The 22,983-nt window shown below is 45.9% G+C and overlaps 1 protein-coding gene across 1 annotated transcript in view; it reads right to left on the bottom strand.

The window, feature by feature from the left end:
- AFF3 (AF4/FMR2 family member 3) overlaps nt 1-22,983 on the bottom strand; it is a 538,134-nt gene that overhangs the window by 116,970 nt on the left and 398,181 nt on the right. Inside the window, exon 9 of the mRNA XM_036281386.1 lies at nt 3,850-3,901. Within this exon, the coding sequence (XP_036137279.1) occupies nt 3,850-3,901 (52 nt within the window). The remainder of the gene's footprint in view (nt 1-3,849; nt 3,902-22,983) is intronic.

The following is a 22,983-nucleotide window of genomic DNA, read 5'->3' as shown; positions in this document are numbered from 1 at the left end:
TCCCATGTGATCCACATAGTATCAATCTGGTGATGGAGATAATGATAGGATCCCAGGGGAGAAAACTTGTACAACGGCATCACCAGTGAACTGCTATAAGTTATGTAAATATAATGTAATCCCTAGAACAGGCCCAAAAAAGCTACACAAAGAGATACAATAAAAATAGAAAACATACTTTAAATAAATAAAAATGGAATTCCACAAAATGTTTAAGAAATCTATAGAAAGCCAGGAAAAGGAAAACAGAAAAAGAACAAACAGAAAACAAAAAATAAACTGGCAGACTTAAGTGCTAATGTATCAATAATTACATTAACTGCAAATGGTCTAAATAAGGGCCAATCCACCAAGATGACACAGAACCCGAAATAGTATGCATCAAATAACAGACTGCAAAATACTGATAGAACTGGAAGTGAAAACTGATAGAACGGGAAGGAGAAATAAACAAATCCACAATTACAGTAGGAGATTTCAACACTCCTCTTCCACCAATTGATAGAGCAACTAGACAGAAAGTGGCAAGGGTACACACTAACTCAACAATATCAACAACAGGACACAATTGATATTTATGGAACATTCCACATACCACCACAACCTACCCAATGTGAAAAAAATCTGAATAACTCTTTAACTATAAAGAAAAGAGAATTAGTACGTTTTTTAAACTCTCCTGGCCCACATGGTTTCACTGGAGAATTCTGACAAACATTTGAAGAGGAATTAGTGTTAATTTTCTACAATCTCTCTGAAAAAGCGGACAAGCAGGGAACACGTCTCAATTCACTATAGGAGACAGTATGACAAAGACGACACAAACACAGAAACCTTAGGAATATCCCTCGTGAACATGAAGAGACAGACGTGAGGATGTGGAGCAACTGGAATCTCTGACATTGCTGGTGGGAGAGTCGGCGGTGCGACCCCTTTGGAAAGTGGTTTGGGATAAGCTACTCAATGCACACACTCTGCGGTCCAAAGACCCGCACAAGGGTAGTTCAGTTGCAGCGTGTGGCTGATGAATATTCATCAAGTTGTATTCTTAGGTTATATGTGCTTTTCTCTATGCATGCTTTATTTGATTAATTAAAAAAGAGTAAAAAGCCTACTGAAGCTGAAGATAACAGGTGAGCACAGTTCTGAGGGAGTGGCAGGCTTTGGGGAGCTGAGGTTAATTCCAATGTTACAAGTGGTGTTACTGGAGCAGAGAGCAGTTCAGGAAATGGGCCAACGCTGCAAAACTACTGGGTAGTTGAGCATGGATTTGAACCGAGGGAGCAGGGCTGCTGAGCCTGTGCTATGCACTAAACACCTGTCTCTTTATCTTCGAGGCCACAAAGGCACTGAGGATAAAGGAAATGGTAGACAGGAGTGTTCTGAGGCTGCTTTAGGGTGGGCAAGCACGCACACCCACTTGATGGTTTTGTTGATGTCTCCTTGTCATAGTGGCTACAGAGGCTGGCGACCAATATCCACAGCACAACCAGGTGTCGTGCAGAAAAGGTTAGCATTTTAGTTTACTATATTTACCAAGACAGGGAAATGTTCTTTCTCTACATTTATATGTTTGTTTTGTTTTGTTGTTGTTAATCCTCACCCAAGAATATATGTTCCCATTGATTTTTAGAGAGAGTGAAAGGGAGGGAGAGAGAGAGAGAAACATCGATGTGAGAGAGACACATCAACTGGTTGTCTCCGCATGTGCCCTGACTGGGGATGGGGATCAAACATGCAACTCAGGCTTGTGCCCATGACTGGAATCAAACCCTCGATGTTCTGGTCTATGGGCCAACACTCTAACCACTGATCACACTGGCCAGGGCTGTATAATATATTTTTGACAGATTGTGAGTTGAGGGACAAACTGATTATATCTGAAAAGTTGTTTGTGTTAACTGTTCAATCATCTCCCGATGCCGGAGAAACATAGCACGTGCGTGTGTGCACAGGCTCCACCCACTCTTTCGGGCACAATCGTATTTTGGTTTTAGAAAAAAAACCAAACCATATCATTAAATTTTTTAGAAGCATGGAAATTACGATTTTGTAATCAGGCCAGGGTATAATTATAGGCCAGAGCCAGATAACTTAATATAATTAGTGTTACAGCAATCACTGAAGCTACCACACAAAACCACTGTGTGAAACCTTAATTAAAAGAGAGGAGATTACTGTATAAAAGTCACTCATTCTGTCAGCTGCTTGCATTGCAAAAGGTGGGAAGGTGCACACACGTAGGGACCAAATGCAAGAATAAAGGGTCTGACCTTATATTCCCAGTACAACATTATCAGTGGGTATAGACTGGAAATAGTCCCTAATAAAGCAAGATGAGTCAATGAAAAGTTCTTGCTGCCTTAGAGAACATCACTGATAACTAGTTTTTTAAAATTGAGTGTGTAGTGGAAATATTTCCTGGAAATAAATCATGAAATTCCTTCCAAATTAAGAAAGGTTTGCTGAATGAATGAAAGACTTTCTAATATAAAGTTTACACAACTACACGTTTGATATGACTTAATCCACAACACACCTATCTGAACTTCTCCCTAGGAAAACCCACACAGAGATGAAATCATTTGCTGAGAGTCATGCAGCCAAGGAGCCCACAACAGGAGGCCTGTGGCTCTCCAGGTCTAGCGCAGTGCCTGTGTTGTGGACAGCTGACCGCCCAGGTGTGTACACCCGAAACAAACGAATCAGCCTCTGAGAAACCCAAGCCCGAGTGGTCTGCCTGGTTCAGTCCACCTTCCTTCACTCGGGTTTTCTCCACTCGTCAGTGTAGTTTCAAGAGGCACTGACTTCCATCTTGTGCCCAGTTCCTTCTTTCTTGACTCACCACCTCTTACAAGGTGAGCAGACACTTTGGTGACCTCACAGCCACGCTCTGCTCAGACGTTCTTCCTGGAAACTTCCTTTGGCTTTTCTTTCACCTCTGTCTGCATGCTCTGTGTTATTTGCCTTCGCACGTCTAGACGGCGGCATCACCTGCAGGCGCTCCACAGTCCCTTATATAACGTTCCTTCTCCCCAGGTCACCGAACAGCACCCGTGTTTTGCAGCACATGTAAAAACGACTTAGGAAGCAGCCTCTCAGAATCGTTCTTAGACTTACCACCTTCATCCGAGCCTGACAGATTGCAGCACAAGTAACAAGACAAAGGAGACACGAGCGTAGGAAAATCTGTCCTTAGTGTTTTCAAACTTGCATAAGAACACAGCATTGCCCGAAGTGCAGAGGTGAAAGTGATGAATGTTGAGTGGATAGTTTTTCACTTTAACTGACTGATCAGAAGAGTATTTACAAACCCCCGACTAATGTCTCGAGCTGATGAATCAACACCAGAGGAGAACATTTCAAGCATATTTATCATTTCAGACAAACAGGCTATTCTGAGTGTGATTATTTTTTATTCATCATTTTAGCTCACTTCTATGTTTGCGTCTTCTCAGTGTTAATAATATCTGTATAAGACTTCTCCATATTTAATGCTGTGCTTGCCTGTTGCATGCTGATGAAGTCAAGCTCACGTCTGATCTCCAGAAGGCCAGTTAGCTTTCCAAAAAAAGAGCTTCTATTGCACACTGAAGCCTGACCCCAGCCAGCTTCCGTATAAATAGCTGTTGTTGGCTTTGATGCCATAAGAAGCACAGAATTACAGTTTTAAGGGAAATTAAGGTCAAGGTATTTTAACAGACTTGCCAATGGCACTGAATCTTGTGATTAGCAAAGGACACCCAGCTTCATGGAATTGCCATCATTCAGCATTTGTGTGACTGAGTTAATACCCAGGACAGTGTCATCATGTCACATCCACACAACACACACAAAAGATGGACTTACCTGTTCATTCTCCTCTTCATCACTACTTAGCTTAAGGTCATCTTCTAGCATTCTGGAAGAAGGGACAAAGAGGTACAGATACTTAGCAAATGCAAAATAGTTTATCAACAAAGCATCCGAGTGAGAACAATGTTCCCAGTAATAACTCTATTAGATTTACTAATTTACTAATTTGGAATGCTCGTTTTGAGTCCTTTTCCTGAGATGCTCTACGAAGTAACACACTGCCACATTGTGAAAATTAACCCTCACAATAGTCACAGCATAAGATGGGCTGCTTCCAGAAAAACACAATCAAACCACGCTTTTCCTTGTGAGGTTGAATCCCCCAGTTATTTGTCAGGTCTCCCCGTGGCAGGTGCTGTGTGATGTGTCCATTTCTGCTCATGGAGAAGGGATCAGGGGGCAAGGAGATCTCTGCCAGGAGTTAGAAAGCAACATGCTTGAGTGTGAGCAACAGATGCTCAGGTCTTGCACACGTCGGGTCTGGAGAAGACACCTGCCTGCAGGTCCTGCTGGACAAGGGACACCAAACAGGAGAGGACCTTCCTGAAAGACTCCGAAGAAAACGCCCCAGTGCCCCTGCATCCCTCCGATCTGTATGACAGAGCATGCTTTTGGGTCCATAAAAGTTAAGGGTAAAACAAAAACAAAAACAGAAAGATCCCCTTCGAACCCTACGGTTTCTGATGATGGTAAAATATTATCAGCACTGTTGAATTGTTTATAGAATGTTAGTGTTCAGATTAAGTAATTTCAAAAGAAATCTCACGTAGGGGCGCACTCTGTAACAGAAACGGATGCAGCTGTTCTGTCGGGGGCGGGAGTCTTTCAGTAATGAGCCCTGGGGCACCAGAGATCGGTCTCGAGGCCCCTGAGCCCTGCGCTCGAAAGGCCTCACTCTCCTTCTTGAAGTCACCTTCCAAAGACTGTCCCCCAAAATGTGCCTTGATTCCTTTAAAAGCCAGTTATAGACCTATCATCAGTTTACTCCTCTGAATATTTTGGTAAGTGATGTCAGTGACTTTTGGGGTGAACGTGGATAAAGACCTGCCAGGATGGGGCATGGGCAGAGTTCTGCCCCAACAGGCTTCATGTTTGGGGCAAGTCACTTAAACTTCCCTGCCCGGGCCTGACTGTGAAATGGTGATTCCAAGCAACCTTCAAGGTCCAGTCCAGCTTTAGATTCTGTAAGCGACGGAAATACATTTGCCGCTATTTTGTAGCAAAGGAAAACGCTGTACCCCAGGGCACATGTCTGTTTCCTCGCAGGCTACAGCTACTCTTACCAGTAGCGAGAAGTCTTATTTGCTTATGATTTAAACCTCAAGCAAACAAACAAAACATCGGCCAAGACTATAGAGCTGCGCCCCCGACTGCTCTTTGTGTCCGTTTGGCATGTCATTCATTTCCCGTGACCTCAGGAACTCGTACCCCAGGCTTTGAAGAGAAGACACATGGTGCTGATTGATTAGAGTATCGTTTGGGAGGAACCTAGGGAGGGGGATGTGTTTCCTTTGTCCTTGAGTCCCTGGTGTCTAGCACTGTGACGGCCCAGAGAAAATACCAGCGTGTTGGCTGGGCTGGGGCACCTTCCCCAAGACTATTTTCCTACCAAAGGTACACATGCCTTTCTGATGAAAAACAGCAGAGAAGCAGGCCAGTTTCTCGCCTCCAGCCCTGACTCCCTCTTTTGGGGTAAACTGCCAACTGCAATTTGGTTTAATCTCACACACTGCCCTTTGAGCACTGGGTGTTCCAAGTGTGGGTGGTCCTGTCAGTGGGTAGAAAAAGGGAGGGGAGAACACACACAATCACCGTTAACAACCCCCTTGTCAGGGGCAACTGAGAAGTTTCATCTTTACACGGGCAATCGTGTGCACAGATTTGAAGGCCACGGTCAACGGGAGGAGGAAACTCCCAAACGCTACAGAGCAAGGGATCTGACCTTGGCTGTAAACCAGCCGTGTGACTCGGTCACCACACGAGGTGGGCAGTGCTGGAAGTGACCACAGTGGTGAAGATAGCATGCCAGGGTCTCTTCTACGGCGGAGGGCACAGCCAGTGTTGTTTATTTTGAGCATGTGTGAAACGTGAATGCATTTCCGGTCAAATCTCACACTGCCTCTCACATCCCGACCCCCGCAAGTCACACCTCTGGACCTTGGCTTTGTCATGTCTGCCGTGAGTGAGACTCGTCTACCTGGCCATGACTTCTGAAGAAAAGCAGTCCGAGACCCACCTTGCTTTGTGAACAGTAACCATGGTACCCCCGAATCTCTCACTCATCTATACAAAAAAGAGTTTAGTGTGTTTCTGGCTAGTATCTTAAAACTGAGGATCACACGTAAAAATACTCTGCATTCAAGAGACGTTAGACTCCAATAAAAGGTCAGACTATCTTAGACGCTGAGGAGATGGTGACAGAGACACGAAGTCACAGACACAACCCATGGCAATCCTGGATGCTGCTGTTCCCCTCACGTGCGAGACGGATCAGGCTAGACACTGCCACCCTGTGCCCCGATCCCGGACAGCCCCACTGCTGAGACAGCTGAGCGGTCCAAGAACGAGGCCCAGCCCTTCTGCTTGTCTGCTGGTCCCAGCAGAGTCCCCCTGACTCAGCTCCCAAAGCACAGTGCTTGTGTCCATCCACCACGCTCTTCAGTCTGGTTTAATGCTCAAGATAAGTGCCCACTTTTAGTGCTGGAAATATCAAAGCGGCCTCTGAGAGAGCCTGAGGAGGAGCTGAAGTGTATTTGAGGTTACAGCTGAACAACACAACCTGGTTGGAGAAGAAAAGAGAAAGAATGTGACCCCCAGCACCCTGAGAGCTGCCCGTGTTTGGTGGGTGGCAGGGAGCCGAGGCCCGGTGCCTCCGAAATATGGCAACGGCCCCACTGCAGCTGTGCCCCAACTCCAGTCCCACCCACGTGGCAGCATGTTTATCATTTGTTTGTCTTCAAAAGGAAACACACTGGCATAGGCATAATAAACAAGAACAAACAACACACACACAGAAGTTTTATACCAAGAGTAAAAGAAAATACAAACCAAGCGCTGGTTAGGCCATGGGGTCTGGGTGGGGGAACGTCTGACTATGTTTTTGAAGAAAGGAAGGCGAAGACTGAAGGAGGAGCTGAGGACAGCTGGGGACGGGCCACCTGCACACAGGTGCTTCAGCCCCGCGCCAGCTCGCACGGGCACCCTGCCACATGCCACACCCCTACATCGGAGCACCACCGGCCTTCAGCCAGTGATGCCACCCACCCAGAGGCCCTCTCCTTCGCGTCCTGAGGAGCCTTCCGAGGTGACTGAGCTCCTGCTGAAGAGGAGCAGCTCTTAAGGTTGAATGGATGCTCTGGCTGGGCCTGCTGAGCACGTCCTAGACTATCTCATTCACTCCCACAGCAACTCCTCGGAGGTTTCTCTCAGGGTCTGAGCATGGGCGCTGGAGGCAGACCGCCCAGGCTGAGTCCCAGCTCTGACACTCGGCCGGCTGAGAGACCGGACACCTGCCTCACAGGGTTTTCCAGAGAGGGTTTATGCAGTCCCCAGAAAGTGCTCAGCACAGAACCTGGCACAGAATAAGCATTTGATAGATGCTCACTTTACTAACACTCCTTTTACCTTTGAGGGTGATGAATGCCTGGGAGCATTTCAGGAACTTGCATGGGTAAACAATTTTGGAGACAAAGATGTTTCCGCAAGGAAGCCTTGAAACGAAACCATCTGCTCTACTTTCAGGCCATTTTGAAAAGAAAAGATGATGCTCTCTGGAGGGTGGAGGGTTTAACTGCTGCCATGGTTGATTGATCTGACGTGACTTTGTCTACATCAGCCTGAGTGCACAAGGAGATATGCCCTGGGAGTCGGTGGTCAGCCTCACGGCCAGCACTCTCTTAGGAAGACCCACTGCCTGATGACAACGGGGACAATGAAATAAAATAGACAATAAGGTCCAACTCTGCACTTTTGCAGCGGTGCTGCTGGCAGTGCAGAGAAGCCTGGACCTACGCCCTGAACACCTGAGCAGCTGCTGTCAGGAGCACAGGGCACTGCCGGATAAGACTGCCTGAGAGTCTGCACCAGGTAACCGAGGCCTGAGGCTTGGAAGGGTGTCAAGCAGGACTTTTAAAAAATATACTTTTTATTGATTTTTTTAGAGAGAGAGGAAGAAAGAGAGAGATAGCAACATTGATGTGAGAGAGATACATCGATCAGCTGCCTCCTGCATGCCCGCTACTGGGGATGGAGCCCACAACCCGGGCCTGTGCCCTGACCGGGAATGAAACCGGAACCTCTCAGTCTGTGGGATGATGCTCAATCCACTGAGCCACACTGGCCAGGCAAGCAGGACATTTTTTATGTGTAGTTAGGTGATTGAGATTCTATCCATTTTTGACTGGGGAACTGTGTTAGACAAAAGCTCTTAGGATAACTGTCCCAGGCACAGTATAACACTGCCCCAAACACCCAGTGCAAAGGACCAGAATGCTCTGAGCCGTGGGCTGAAATGTCTTGGTCTTCATGCCGGAGGGAGGGCCTTGCACAAACTGCATAGAAAGGGTCTGCTCAGACCGCGGAAGGAATCAGGTGCAAATGTTGCCCCTCCCCTCAGTCTGCCAGGTGGTGGGCCTCTCTAATGGGGACGATGAGTGGAAACTCTGCCTCACCACAACAGGACAACTGGCATCCAAACTCCCAGCCGTTGACTCATTCACTCATGTGTTCAATGGGTGGCAGGCAACTATCTATGACAAGCACCTGTCTCCCAGGGCGGGTTCCCCTCACACAATGCACTCAAACCAGCATTGCTGTTTTAGCCACTTTTTTTTAAAATCCCCACCTGAGGATATTTTTCTATTTATCTTCAGATAAAGTGAGAGGGAGGGGGAGAGAGAAAAAGAGAGAGAGAGAGAGAGAGGGAGAGAGAGAAACATCAACGTGAGAGGGACACATCGACTGGCTGCCTCCTACACGACCCGATCAGGGTGGGGACGAACTGCAACCGAGGTACATGCCCTTGACCGGAATCAAACATGCAATTCTCCTGCTGAGCCAAATGGGCCAGGGCCGTTTTCGCCATTTTTAAGTGCCTTATAATTGTGAAGTTCTGATGTACGTAATTCTAACAGAACCCAACTGCCTCATCTGGAGAGATCTCCCTTCAGTAGCTCTCAGAAAGGGAGGAAATCAGTAACGCCCCAGCAACTTTAATATTTGATTATGGTAACTTTCCCTTGCGCCTTATTTTTAATTGAGCTATAGACAAATTTATGTTGTAACTAGCTGGTGCCTATATTTTGGGCCCCAACATTCTCAGGAAGTAGAAATGCCGCCTAGCCTTTACAGAGGGCGGACTGGGTCTCCTGCTCATCCACCTGGCACACAGGTATTGCAAACCGGCACCTGAGCTGGGAACGGAACGGCAGCCCTTTCACAGAGCAGCGGTTTTTAATGACTAGGATTTCCCTGGAATTACTTGTCATTTGGGGCTCTTAAAAGATCTTAAGCCTTTAGTCTTTTAAAGTTCATTTCACTTAGGTATATCTTAATGGCTTTTTAAAAATCGGAGTTTTAATTGGGCTGTTTGATTTTTCAAGTTTGTTTCTATAGCTGGTGCTACTACTCTCTCCCCTATTTGAGACTTAAAGCAAAGAAAGACAAAGGTTTATGACTCCCCATTAAACATATTCATATATGCAAATATCTAGCCTAGCAGTTAGCAATGCCTGATAGCCTATTTGTTACTCAAGTACACCTCTCTGACGGTGTTCCCCAAACATCATCTCTCCTGCTTGGAACACGAAGGGGGGTGGTTATAAAACTCATTTCATTTGTTCTGAAGTCTGCTGCTCTGTCCAGGTCAGTGCTACCATCTCCCTGGCTTATTTTCATAAATGGGTGACCACCTTCCTCTCTGCATTTGTTTAGACAAATTAGCTCAGGCCACTCCAGTTAATTGGGAACCAGGAAATCTAGGGTAGGCTCACACTGTTGATGTAGTGTGTCCGAGGCACACACAGTGCCTTAGTCTGGACACAAGTGGAGAAATCAGGAGCAAGACGAAGGGGTGGTGTAGATGGCCTGAGTTCCCAGCTCTGGCGTCTTCCTGCCCAGGGTGTCAGGGCTACATCTTCTGAAGCAATGGCGACTCACGGGGAGATGGTGTTTGCTCACACAGCTCCTTCTTGGACTTCTCTTTCCAGGGTGTTCTGGTTGTCAGTGAAATCACAAAAGACCTGATTCTGCCATGTTCATCCTGGGGCAAAGGTGCACTTCTGTTTATGACCTTATTTTTTCTTAAGGACAGTAAGTTCCAATGGCCCTTTCCTTCCACTTACAAGCTGAGTCTGCCGGCAACCTTCTACACAGGCCTTTCCACCCAGGGGACAGAATCTCATTTCCTACCATTTAAGATCCTCAAAAATCGCAGTCTCATTTAGCAAACCTGCCAAACCCTGGTGAGATACAGGATGAACGCGTGTCTCCCAAATCTCGATCGAGCAGTGGCTTTCCCGGTGGGAAGCGTATTAACATAGGGCAGAGGGGAAAGAAAGGAAAAGGAAGCTCAGTACTAATAAAAGGACAGTCAGTGTGCGAGAGTGTGGGCTGGGCGGACGAGTCCTGAAATGGCAGCCAGAGCATCGTAGTCTGAGTTCTGTCCCTAATTAGCTCTGTGAACTTGGAAAAATCATTGAGTTTCTCTGGACATCATTTCTACCTCTCTAAAATGAAGCTTGGATAAAATGATCTCCACAGTCTGTATTCCAGGGTCTGTGCCTTAGCAGTGGGTGGAAAGTCCGGGAAGAACGCTGGAGAGTGAGAAGGGACCTGGAAGGAGGAGCCAGCACACAGCTGCAGGCCCACAGCAGGGGGCGCTCAGGAGTCACAGCCCAGGAAGCAGGACAGAACAGGAGGCAGCCTCACAAATGCCACACCTGGTCACACAGCAGGGAAGTCTGGACCCGGGCTGCTCTGATTTCTTGGGTCCCCACTTCTCCTGGATGTAGTAAAGACACATCTCACTAAAGTTATCTGAGATACCCTAGGTGGGTGTTTTTGTTTTTGTTTTTTAGTTGTGTACTTTTAAAACGCCGCTTATTGTTCTTCTCACTTGGAATTGGAATTGCAGCTGGGGTGCCCAGCAGCACAGAGGAAACTCTTTGTCTAGGAGAAATGGAACGCTGGGCCCACTTGCCTTGAACGGCCCACGACGCTTTCCACCCTGAGAGATGTAAAATGCCACATACAGTTCGTGTGATTGTACAAATATGAAAACGCTCCATCTTTTCCGCTTAGGGCAATGCCTTCTCTGAATACTTCAGCCCTGAAAACCGCTTCCTCCTGAAAGAAGTACAGGGAGAGAGGACCTGCGGACGCGGTGACCCCTGTCAAATCAACGGGGGCTTTGGAAAGAGTGCTTTCTCAGGGAACACTTCCTCCTCAAAGACGGTTTTAAAATTCCTGTCCTTGTTCCTCACAAGGACTTCTAGAAAATTAGTTTCTGAACTCGATGTTCTCGGTAGTAGAGAATTAGGTTTTGAAGGGCTCATGAATTCAAGTGCAGTGTGTGAAAGAACACACTTCCTGAGCAGACACCAGAGGGGAGGTTGGAGGACCCTGACGGGGAACACAGGTTTCCTCGGCTGCACAGATTCAACAATGGGCGTTTCTTTGCAGGGGACTCTGTCCTTCGCCAGAAGCGAGATTTGTATGTATCTGGCTCAAGTGTGTGATGTCGAATATTACTTGCTTGTCAGTAACTCAGTAAGCGGGTTGCCTATTCTGTTTGCTAACTAATGCTTGCTTATTTAACTGACAACTTTTTTTTTAATCCTCACTCGAGAATATGTTTTTAAGGATTTTTTAGAGAGAAGAGAGAGAGATGTGAGAGAGAAATATTGACTGGTTGCTTCCCATACGCACTCCGACCAGGAACTGAACCCGCAACCTTTCTGTTTCATGGGACGATGCTCTAACCCACTGAGCCACCCAGCCAGGACTTGGTAACTTTTGAGAGAGAGAATGCACTGACTCTAGAAGGGTCGCTTGTACAGTAGGTTCAGATTTGTTCTTTGGTTCACAAAACCCACTTCTGAATTTTTGTGGCTATTGTTATTGACAAGTTAATTGCTAAAACAGCCCCTAATTAAGAGACTTATTTGAACAGATAAACTCTTAGGATTAGAAAAGAGAGTCAAGCATAATCTCCTAATTAGCAAATGCATGCACTTTAAGCCACAGGGACCTCACAGGTTGCCCAGTACTGCACAACACAACCCGAGTGCGTGTTGGAATCACTTGGGATCTTTCAAAAGTATCACTGCCTGGCTCCCACCCCACCCCATGTTCAAATGTAATAGGTTTGGGTTTGGAAACCACTACATAATACAGAAATAGATAGAGTCTGAACAGCTAAAGGCCTTGCAGAGCTCTGGACCTTGGATAAAGCTCCAATTCTGAGTTTTGGTTTGTCTGTTAATAAAATGGGTGAGAGTCAAGTCTCCAATAAGACAGCAAAGGTGAAAGCAGAGTGCAAACTGGCAAGCCTCGCGGATGGGGTTAGCATACCTGGGGTGCTCAAATACAGAGTCATGGGCTTCAACCTCAGAGATTCTGATTTAACGGGTCTTGGACTGGGCACAGGCATCAGTATTCCTGACATCCTAGATGTATCCTAGATGAATCCATCATTCAACAAGGGTTGAGAACTAGTCTTGATTCCTAGTGAACCATTAGCTTCTCCTGCAGTGGTTCTCAACTTCCCTAAGGCCGCGACCCTTTAATACAGTTCCTCGTGTTGTGGTGACCCCCAACCATAAAATTATTTTTGTTGCTACTTCATAACTGTAATTTTGCTACTGTCATGTCTTTGGTGACCCCTGTGAAACGGTCGTTCGACCCCCAAAGGGGTCGCAACCCACAGGTTGAGAACCGCTGCCTTAAAGTCTTCTCCAATCCACAGGACAGAATTCTTCACTTCTTATCTGACTTTGCACAAATCTAGTGCATTGTACTAGGATTGTCTATCAACTCATCTGGCTCCACCTTCCCCCTCCCGCAGGAGCCATGTGAATAAGATTGCTTCCAGGGCAGGGTGTGTTTCCTCGCTGCTTAAGATGAGGCCACAAACCCATCCTTACTAATAAGGAATTCTCTCAGGGACACTCAATGGCCAAATCAAATGCACACCTTTGTTTCTCTGTCTTGTTTGATTACTCTGATTAATGTGACATTATGTGACACTCCTTCCTTGAAATGCTCCTTGAATAGCTTCCCTAAGTCTCAAGGTTCTCTTTATCTTTGACTTCCCATTTCTTAAGGCATTTACACCTTCCAGCCACTCTTCACAAGTCAATGTTATCCCAGGCTCCTACCCTCCCGTTCTTTTTTTTTTCCTCACCCGAGGACATTTTTCCATTTTTTGTTCAGCTAGAGTAGGAGGGAGAGGAACAGAGAGAGAGAGAGAAACATCGATGTGAAAGGGACACATCGAGTGGCTACCACCTGCACGACCAACCAGGGCCGGGGACAAACTGCAACCGAGATACGTGCCCTTAGTGGGAACCGAACCCAGGTCTCTCTGGACTGCAGGCCGACACTCTAACTGCTGAGCTAAACTGGCCAGGGCCCTCCCGTTCTTTTTTCTTCTGCACCTTCTCATCTCTTCATCTCCTCCCAAGGATGACATCTATGACTTTGTCCTCCAACTGCCAGCTCCACAGGCCCAACCAGACCCTGGGGATATGTACACTGTGGCTTCCCAGAGCCAGAGCCCACACAGTTGATCTCACTGGGCATCTTCAGTATCTAGTAGAATGCCAGGCATAAAATAACCACACAATATAAATTAATCTTTACTTGGATGTGCCTCCACCTTGCTTTGTCCAAAACCAGAACCCATTAACACCCTACCTAAAATCTACCATTCACTGCTGAATTCTGTATCCAGGTCCTTGGCACTGCCACTCACTTGGCCATCGGCACATAGCTTTTGACTTCCTCTCTGTCCTCCTTACAGACGGAAAAGCTCTGAGATGTGTCCGCCCTACTTTTTGAGCTCTCTTTTGAACCCATCTCTTTCTCCATCCCTTATCATATTGCTTTTGTCCACACTTCAGTTCTCAGTGTAAAAGCTTACTTCCTCCCTGCAGTCATTCCTCCAGGTCCTATTTCCCATCTTGCTGCTGTCCACCTACAACATAAATTCATAGCGTCTGTTGCTTCCTCAGGCACACGTGGCTCTTCATGGTCGGGCCTCAGCTCATTGCAGCTGCTACCCTGTCCTAGCCCTTGAACTCAATACTGGGACAGTGCAAACTCCATATAGTTCCAGTTCTATCCATCTTGGCCTGGTCTCTCCTCTTGCCTGAAATGTCCCTCTTCCTGTTCCCTATTCTCATCTATTACTTACCCCTGAAATGCCACTCCAAAGGGCACATCTACTTGATACTTAGTGACCTTAATTAATTTCCCTCTTCTGTCCATGCCTATTAGTGCCCTTGCTACCCAATGTTATAACTGCTTGTCTTCAAGTCTGTCTTATCTCCCTGACTCATGGTCTCTCTGAGGGAAGTGCCTGGCCTCATTCCTCTCTGCGTCCCCAGGGCCTGAGGGATAAAGGTATTTATTTGATTGAAAAACATAAGCACACACACACTCCTGCGTAATGGGAGCAAAGTTCTATAATGGTACACAGAAAAACTTGATCCATGACCCCAAACAGAATGAAATAGATTTAAAATACACCCTTAATGAACTGAAAATAATGAGGTCAAATAAGGTATAAAAACTTATTTTAAAAATCACTTAAATTTATAATAACCACACATTTGAAAGCTCATACTCTATTAACTTCAAAAACAGCCCAGCCGGTGTGGCTCAGTGGTTGAGTGTCGACCCGTGCACTAAGAGGTTGTCAGTTCAATTCCCAGTCAGGGCACATGCCCAGCTTGGGGGCCAAATCCCCAGTGGGGGCATGCAGGAGGCGGCCAAGCGATGTTCTGTCTCATTGATGTTTCTATCTCTCTCTCCCTCTCCTTTCCTCTCTCTCTAACATCAATAAAGAAAAAATAACAACAGAAAGCAGTTGGGCACATTTATCTACTATAGAGATAGACCAACAACAGAAGGGTGCAGACAGACACTGTGGAGGACCCGGGGCTGAGTGGCTGTGAAATGTAAGTGGCACCACTGCTGGACACATGCGGCTATCACAATTCCTGTAGGAGAAGACTGGATATTGTAGATACTTAAAAATTTTTTTTTAAATTTATTTACTGATTTTAGAGAGAAGAAGGGAAAGGGAGATAGAAACATTGATGAGAGAGAACATCGATTGGCTGCCTCCTCACGGGGGATTGAGCCCACAACCTGGGCATGTGCCCTGATGGGGAATCGAACCAGCGACCTCTTGGTGCATGGGTCACTGCTCAACCCCCGAGCTACACCAGCTGGGATATTGTAGGTACTTTTTATCCAGATCTTTCCCAGTAAAAAGCTGGCTTTTGAAAAATATATTTTGGCTAATGGTATCTTAATATTTTATATATAATTTCTTCTTTATGTTAATCCTCACCTGAGGATATTTTTTCCATTGATTTTTTTTAGAGAGAGTAGAAAGGGCAAGGTAGAGAAACATCAATGTGAGAGAGATACATGCCCAGGGCCTGAGGGACAGGGCATGTGTCCTGACTGGGGTGGGGATTGAACCTGCCCTTGACCAGAAATTGAACCTGTGACCCCTTGGTCCATGGGCTGACATTCTAACCACTGAACCACACCAGCCAGGGCTTAATATAATTTTTTAAAAAATCAGCTTGGGAGACTTCAGTGAATTATATGCCTTCTATATCTAGATAAGACTAATTTTTAATCATCTTAAAAATTGCTTAAAATTGTTTCTATAAAATTGATTCATGAATCGTTCCAAATTTAAGCATTTTCTTTAAAAGTTCTGAATTTTAAATTTGCCTTTGAAAAAATGGTAAAACAATACATTATTAGAATACTTTAATATGTCTCTATTATATATACTCTAAGCCTTACAGGATTTTTTCTATACTGGAAAAGCCACCATTGACGGACGTATGTAAAGGTTTCAGATATGCTGAGTGTGAAAGTCCAGAGCATAACCCCGTGAGGACAGGCCCTTCGATGCAGCGCATGTTCCTGCAGTGCAGGTGGGCTGGCAGTGCTGCATACTGTCTCGGGCTCGGTCAACTGACAGGAATCCGGAGTCTGGAGAAGAGAGGATTGTGGAAGCATAGCAAGGGGGAGTAGTGTCCATTTCAGTGTCATCATCATCATGTAAAGTCGGCCGAGATATGTAGATACCATGTCTGTGAAGGGAGCAGGGACCTGGCCAGTGTGAGTGGCCAGGGGCAGGTTGCAATTGCTGAGCCAGAAGGAGAGAAAGAAGGGGCAGGGTGAGTGGCAATGCAGTCATCCGTGACCTCCATTTTTATTTCATCCTCCAAGACCTTGTTACACTGACACCCAGTGTTCTCCGCGGTGCCCAGGGTTTTAACCACAGCAAGGCACGACAGCTTAGGAGGTGGGAGCAGCTCACCTCGATCCCACAGCAGTGGTGGTGGTGGGAACAGAAGTGATGTGGAATCTTTTCTTTTGCAGGGCTTCCTACCAGCAGAGGCCAGTGGAGGATTGCTCCTTGATGGCTTTCCAGCATGCATCTCTTCACACCAGGTTAGTGAAGCTAGATAGCTGGGCGGTGGTCTTCACTCCGCACTTCCTGTGGATCTCTCCGGCAGCAGGGAGCAGCATGGACTTGGGTCAGAGGGCAATGCTGGTTCCAAATCTGACTTCAGAGGGGCGGGACATCTCCTGCAGGGCTATGTGAGCTTGTGATCACGTGGCCTTTGGAGAAGGAGCACATGGAAGACAGCTGGGCGTTTTCACATAAGTTGTCTTGTGGGTGCTTGCGACGGTGGTTCAGAGGCCCAGGACTGCACTTGCTGGAGGTGAGGACTCCCTTGGTCTTCAGGAGCCTAGATGTATGTAGTAGATCCCCACATCTATGGGGGCTGTTCTGGTTATTTTGCCCATTGATCTGTATCTGCCTGTCTTCATTCTTTGCCATCCCTTTTGCAGACTCTTCTTGGGACTTTCACCTCTATCTCTTTTGGGCAAGGAAGTGGGATGGTCATACTGGATGGTCTCGGCTTCACAGCCTTAACTCTCTGCTCAGGTGAATGAGGGAGAGAAAATCCACACCCTGGAGGAGGGATATAGACCATTCTCAAGGGTCCAGACATCCTGAAATTAGGAGTGGACAGCTTGGGCTTCTTTGGGGGGTCCTTCCTGCTCACCAAGGGCAGGATCTTCAGAGGGAAGCCCATATTCTGGGGAAGAGGACACTGTCATCTTGGCTGGATGTAATATCCAGATGCTACAGGTGCATGATCCCAGTGGAAGAGCCTGTGACCAGGGCCCATGGCAGGTGCAGGAGCAGCAGGGTGGTCCTGGTCAGGCAGGGCATCATAAAAGAGGACAGGAAAAAACATTGGAAGATGGCCATCTGGCAAGGGATGGCAGTGGTGGCAGAATAATAGATGAAACTTAGAAAGCAAATTGCTCATCTAGTGCCAAACAAACCAACAGAATAGAATAGAAATTGGGAGATCTCATCCTTTGCCTTCTACTCCTCTGGGGCTCTAGCACACATTGAACTAACTTCAGTCAGGAGCTTCTGATGTCTCCTTGGAAATGTCAATGGAGAAAGGTAGTATTGACAAACCATGGAAAACCTGTTGATAGTGTTCTCCAATATGTAGCAACAATCCATTATGCAATCTTTGGAAATCTTGTCTCAACAGGCTCCCCAATTCAATTTGTTTCATTCTTTAGATAATAAAGGACATGTTCTAATTCATCCTTGGAACAGGAACAGACCAAATGACGGAAAATATATTTAAAGTTATTTATTAAAATCTCTCTACGATTGACATTTAACTGTTTTCCTAAATTCTGAATGAGAGCAGAAGCTGTAGGGCTTGCTTTGGCAGCAAGGTCCGAGCTTGTAATGTCCTAGTAAGGAAACGATTAAGATCAGGAAAGTCAAAACCATTGGCAATTTCAGACGAGGTATTTAAAGCCATTTCTCTCTGGTGAGCCATATCTTGTTTGTGAATCTCAGCACTCTTGCATGGAGTACTAGGAAGTACTGTCTCCTGACTGGAGTGCAGGAATCCCATGAAAAACTAACAGACGAGTTTCTTGTACTGGCTGAAAAGGTTTTGCAGTTTAACACTTTCAGCTGCAACCAGAGCTCTAATTTCTGTGTAGGCTGCTCCAGACAGATGCTGACTTGGATAGTAAAAAATGCAATAAGTGCAAGAGTGCAAAAGGTACCAAATCTCCTTTTGCTGCCCTTCCAATATCCCCTGTTGTAAGAATCAAGGTATCCTTCAACTCATTATTTCTTGAGATTTGAGCACGTGTATAGGCTTCCTTCATTTTTAAGACAAAAAGCTCTTTTATAAATCCATCTTCAGAGTCCAAGTATTCTAATACATGTTTGATATTTCCACTAAAAGCCACTCTAACATCCTTGTCTGGATCTTCCATTAAATTTAATAAAGTTCTCTTTTTATATCTGTTTCATCTTCTTAAAATCAAGATGCTTACAAAGATGATATAAATTATCTATGAAGGCAAGTTTCACTAAACTAGGTACTTCTCTTTTTCAGTAGGAAAAGGAATGGCTTGAAAACAGAAGCTCTTAGTTGAGAAGATGAATATTCCTGTTGAGATGTTACTTTTAGGTTCTTACAGAAGAGGTCAACATGTCCATGTTCAGCAAAGGGTTCCATTAAAGAACTTGGCAAATAATACATGCCATGAAGTGTACGGACAAGTTGACCTAGAGGCAAATTCTTTCTTGACAATACCGGAATCATCTTTGACTTTATCTATAAGAAGCTTGGGAACTGTTACAAGAATTCTGCAATTAAGATTTTAAAAATCCATTAATACGAGTCGTGATTACTTCATGGGAGCTCTGCAGGGCCCAGCTATAAACTCCTGTTTTCTTTCCATTCAAGGAATATTCTTTTTGGAAACAGTGTTAGAAGAAATACACATTGTGACTGTGCCAGTGGTGAGAAGCTATCTGAAATCCTCTGGCTTAATGTTAGAAGATTAAAGTCTAAAGTCTCAATAATAGGATTCTTTAGACTACTGTAGTCAAGGAAAATCTGAAGGGATTCAACTTTGTTTCAGTGCACTCCATAATATGCTCTTTTTGTTCATCTCCACATGATTAATTTCCTCAGTCTGTTTCACCGCTCTTTTAGAAGAGTTTAGAGATGAGCTGAGTCAATGTCTTTTGGGTGATATTCTATCATTTTTACTACTGAGGTTTTCCTGTTGAATTTGGCACTGAACCTTCTCAATAATTTCCACTTTCCATTTTTAAGGCTGCACAAAGTGGGCCCAACAAATACTCCGCATCTACCTGAACTCCAAGCACATCTCCAAGAGCTCTACAAGTATTTCTCACTTAAACATTCCTAACTTGTAAAGCAGAGTCATGCCCAGCTGGCACATATTTAAGGAAATACTGCAGTAAGTGGCAAAATGCTCCTTTCAGCAAATCAGACTTAAGCCACATAAGCACACCGTTTTCAAACATGACACAGAGTTTTCCCAGCAGCATATTTAAATAGACAGGTTCAATATTGCCATAAGCTTCTGCTTCAAAGGGGAATAGTGTCTTTATCAGCTTTGATAATGGCTTTCATAGAGTTTCAACTGGTGAGCATCCATTTCTACAAGATGTTTTAATAATTCTAAAAATGAGCTGAAAAAAGTGCTGGCCAGTTGTGCTGGAAGTCCTCCAAGCTCAGAGTCAGTTAATTGCCAAAGACTTAATTTTTGGACTACCATACTCTAGCAGAACACAACCTATCCACCAAAGTAAGAGTTCTTGCCTTCTAAAAACCACAATTGCAATAATGTGAATAATAACTGTTAACAAAGCGACTTCAATAAATTCTATTTTGCATGTTCATGAACTACAGTGGAGTTGGTTGTAAATATCCCACATGTTCATCTAATTGACTTAAAAATCATCTAATTACCACTGGCCATTCCACCAACTGTCTCAATGCCTTTCTTCTGTGGAGGTAAGTCAAGTCTTCAAAAAGATGTAATAATTCCTTTGTCAGTACTCCAAAAATAGCAGGACTCTTGCTTTTAAAACGAAATAATAATGAACAGACTTCCTTGTGTAACATATGAGAGGATGGAGTTGCTGCAGTCTGCAGAAGTCTTCTGAGTCAATACAACTGCCGTCGTCCTCCTTTTGCCCGTGGCTTCCATTCACATTCACAAACATATGTGGGGAGGACTTCAGGATATGCTGGATGAAATCAAGCAACATCACAGAGGTTGGCTGACAGTCCATTTTCTTTACGAGTTCTAGAGCAACAACATTTACATCAGTAAGTTTTTGGTCAGTAAACTGACATGGAATTTGTCTTGGATTCTGTACAACTGTATTATATTCCTCTGGACTGGCACTTGGCCTTGTCCATTCCCCGGCTGACTCCAAAGGAGCACAATCATCATCAGCAGTTCCGGAGTCCTTGTCCACATTCTTCTGGTGACACTGCCTTGTCTTCTGGCCACTGCATTTTAAACTCTTCCAGAAAAAAAATCTCCCCGGTACTGCTGCTGCTTCTACGCTGTGGCCTCAGGACGCCGAGCTCGCGGGAGGAGAGAGAGAGCGCAGGACGGTAACCGAGCAGGCCGCGGGCCGAGGGCGTGGCCGTGGGCAATGGGCGTGGCCGTGGGCCATGGGCGTGGCCGTCAGGGGGAGGTGCTCCCGGTGCAGACCACACACAGGCCAGCGCTTTGGCCAATCTGCTCCTCTGGCCCCTCCGGGAAGACGCTTCGCAGGCGGGGTTCCCCTCGCCCAGGACTCCCACCCTCCGCCCACGCAGGCCGCCCGTGATGTTCCCCTGCCGGGCGGGGAAGAAAGGCGAAGGCGAACCCACGCACACGCCTCCCTTGATCCCGAGCGTAAAAACAACCGCGCCCGCCGCACTGGGGCTGCGAGGTCTCCCAGCAATAGAATATTTTTTTACAGAAAACTGAACTTGTGTTTTGAAGAGTTTCTACACAGGCGTAGTGGAGTGTTTTAATTTTATATATTTTTTAGTTTTCTTGGTGAAGGCGGGAGCAGGGAGGGTCAGCAGGCGTGGTCAGGGAAGGATGAAGACACCGCATGCAGGCTGGACGCGGTGTCAGGAAAAGTGGGTGCATGCACCTGAATGTCCAGGGTGTGGGGCACGGAGGCAGTGACAACGGTCTGGGAGAAATGAGTGTTTAAAGGCCTCACGCTCGCTTTGCTGTGACGTTGTTTGGAGTCTAGAAAACCAATCCCTCAGGAGAGCTGAGCCCGTCCTTTCCAGCCTGGGCAGAGGCTCCCTCCCTGCCCTTTGCTTTTCCCCACCAAATGAATCTTAATCAGAATTTCCTCACCTCCCAACCTGCCATGAACTCCCTGCTCCAGAAAAATCTCAGGCCGCCAGATCGCCAAGGCTGGTTTCACACCAGGCTGTGCCCAGCCAGCACACACTCCTCCCAGGCTGAGTCGGATGTTAAGGGGAAAGTTGGAATCTCATTTGTCACCGAGAGCTCCGTATAAGAGCTTTCCACACACCTGTGCCCAAATTATTTTCATGAAAAATACAGACCCCATTAGTAAGGCTCTGCCAAAAACGTGTGCACCTGCTGAACACAAGTGCAGCCTGTCGTTAGGGCAGTGCTATTCTGGAGCGTCCAAAGTTACTGATGTGATGTCCTTGTGCCCTTGTCCCCACCCGGTGTCCAAGATGGTGGTTTTTCAGCTGCCTTCCCCAAAGGAATGCTTCACTTGAAGACAGCGAAAGAACTCAGACCACGAATGAGCTTGTGCATCAGGAACATCCTCGTAAAAGGGATTTTTGAGGCATTGAGGCTTTGGTGACAACCGAGACAAGTGACATAAACTTTTGTTGTGGCCCACCCCAATTATTCAAAGGAAAACCTGTTCAGGAAGGCAGGGGCCTCAAGCCTCACAGCCCCTCCCGCCAGGAAATAGCACTGCCATAGTGAGGGCCCGGATGCCAGACAAGCCAGATTCTTGGAAATCAACATTCTTTTAGTCCCAGACATTGCAAAAGCTGGATGTGCCCAACTCTAATTTTATATGGAAATATTTCACACACCACTAGGATTTCTTATCTGTATGATCATTTATAGTAATTAATTTCTATTAAAGGAAAAATCTTACACCTTTTTTAGAAATCAAAGTGATTTCAAAGAACATGGAAGAGTTGGTGGGTATTACAGAAGCGGCATTGACTCCTGGATTCTGAAATTTGTGGTCTGAGGTTCAAGGATGGTTGCTGGGTTAACAGGAGATGGCTACTGCATGCTCCTAGCAGGACTCTTTTTGTCCTGTGATAATCAGTACTTCTTTCCATCTTTCCCTTGTTACTAAAAAACAAAGTTAACTTATTTTTTTATCCTCACCCAAGGACATTTTTCCATTTTTTGTTCAGATAGAGTGAGAGGGAAGGAGGGAGGGAGGGAGAGAGAGAGAGAGAAACATCGACGTGGAAGGGACACATCGAGTGGCTGCCACCTGCATGACCAACCAGGGCCGGGGACAAACTGCAACCGAGGTACGCGCCCTTAGCGGGAACCAAACCCGAGTCTCTCTGGATCGCTGGCCGACATTCTAACTGCTGAGCCAAAACAGCCAGAGCTAATTTTTTTTAAAAGAACGAACATGACAGCCAGTGATTCTGGTACCTTATTTATACTCTAACTTGGCAAATAAGAAAAGCACCTCTTTCATTTCCCACTGCACCATTATTTCCATTGTTAAGGTATCTTATATAAAAGCCAGCCTTTTCACTGTGTAAATACATATTTCTCACTCTTCATTGCTTTTCAGAACTCTCTAGCCAAGAAACTAGTGATGGGTGCCTCAGGCTTTCACAGCATTTTATGGACTCAGTGTCAAAGTCAAACTAAAGGAAGGCATTTGACTGCCTGTGCCCCACTAATTGTGCAGCAGGTAGAAGGACAGGCACAGTTAATGTGAGCCATGAGAAG

The sequence above is a fragment of the Molossus molossus genome, unplaced genomic scaffold (genome assembly GCF_014108415.1).
Source record: "Molossus molossus isolate mMolMol1 unplaced genomic scaffold, mMolMol1.p scaffold_m16_p_34, whole genome shotgun sequence".
In the NCBI taxonomy this organism is placed as follows: domain Eukaryota; kingdom Metazoa; phylum Chordata; class Mammalia; order Chiroptera; family Molossidae; genus Molossus; species Molossus molossus.
Note: the sequence above shows the minus strand (reverse complement) of the source record. Positions and strands in the feature narration are given on the sequence as shown.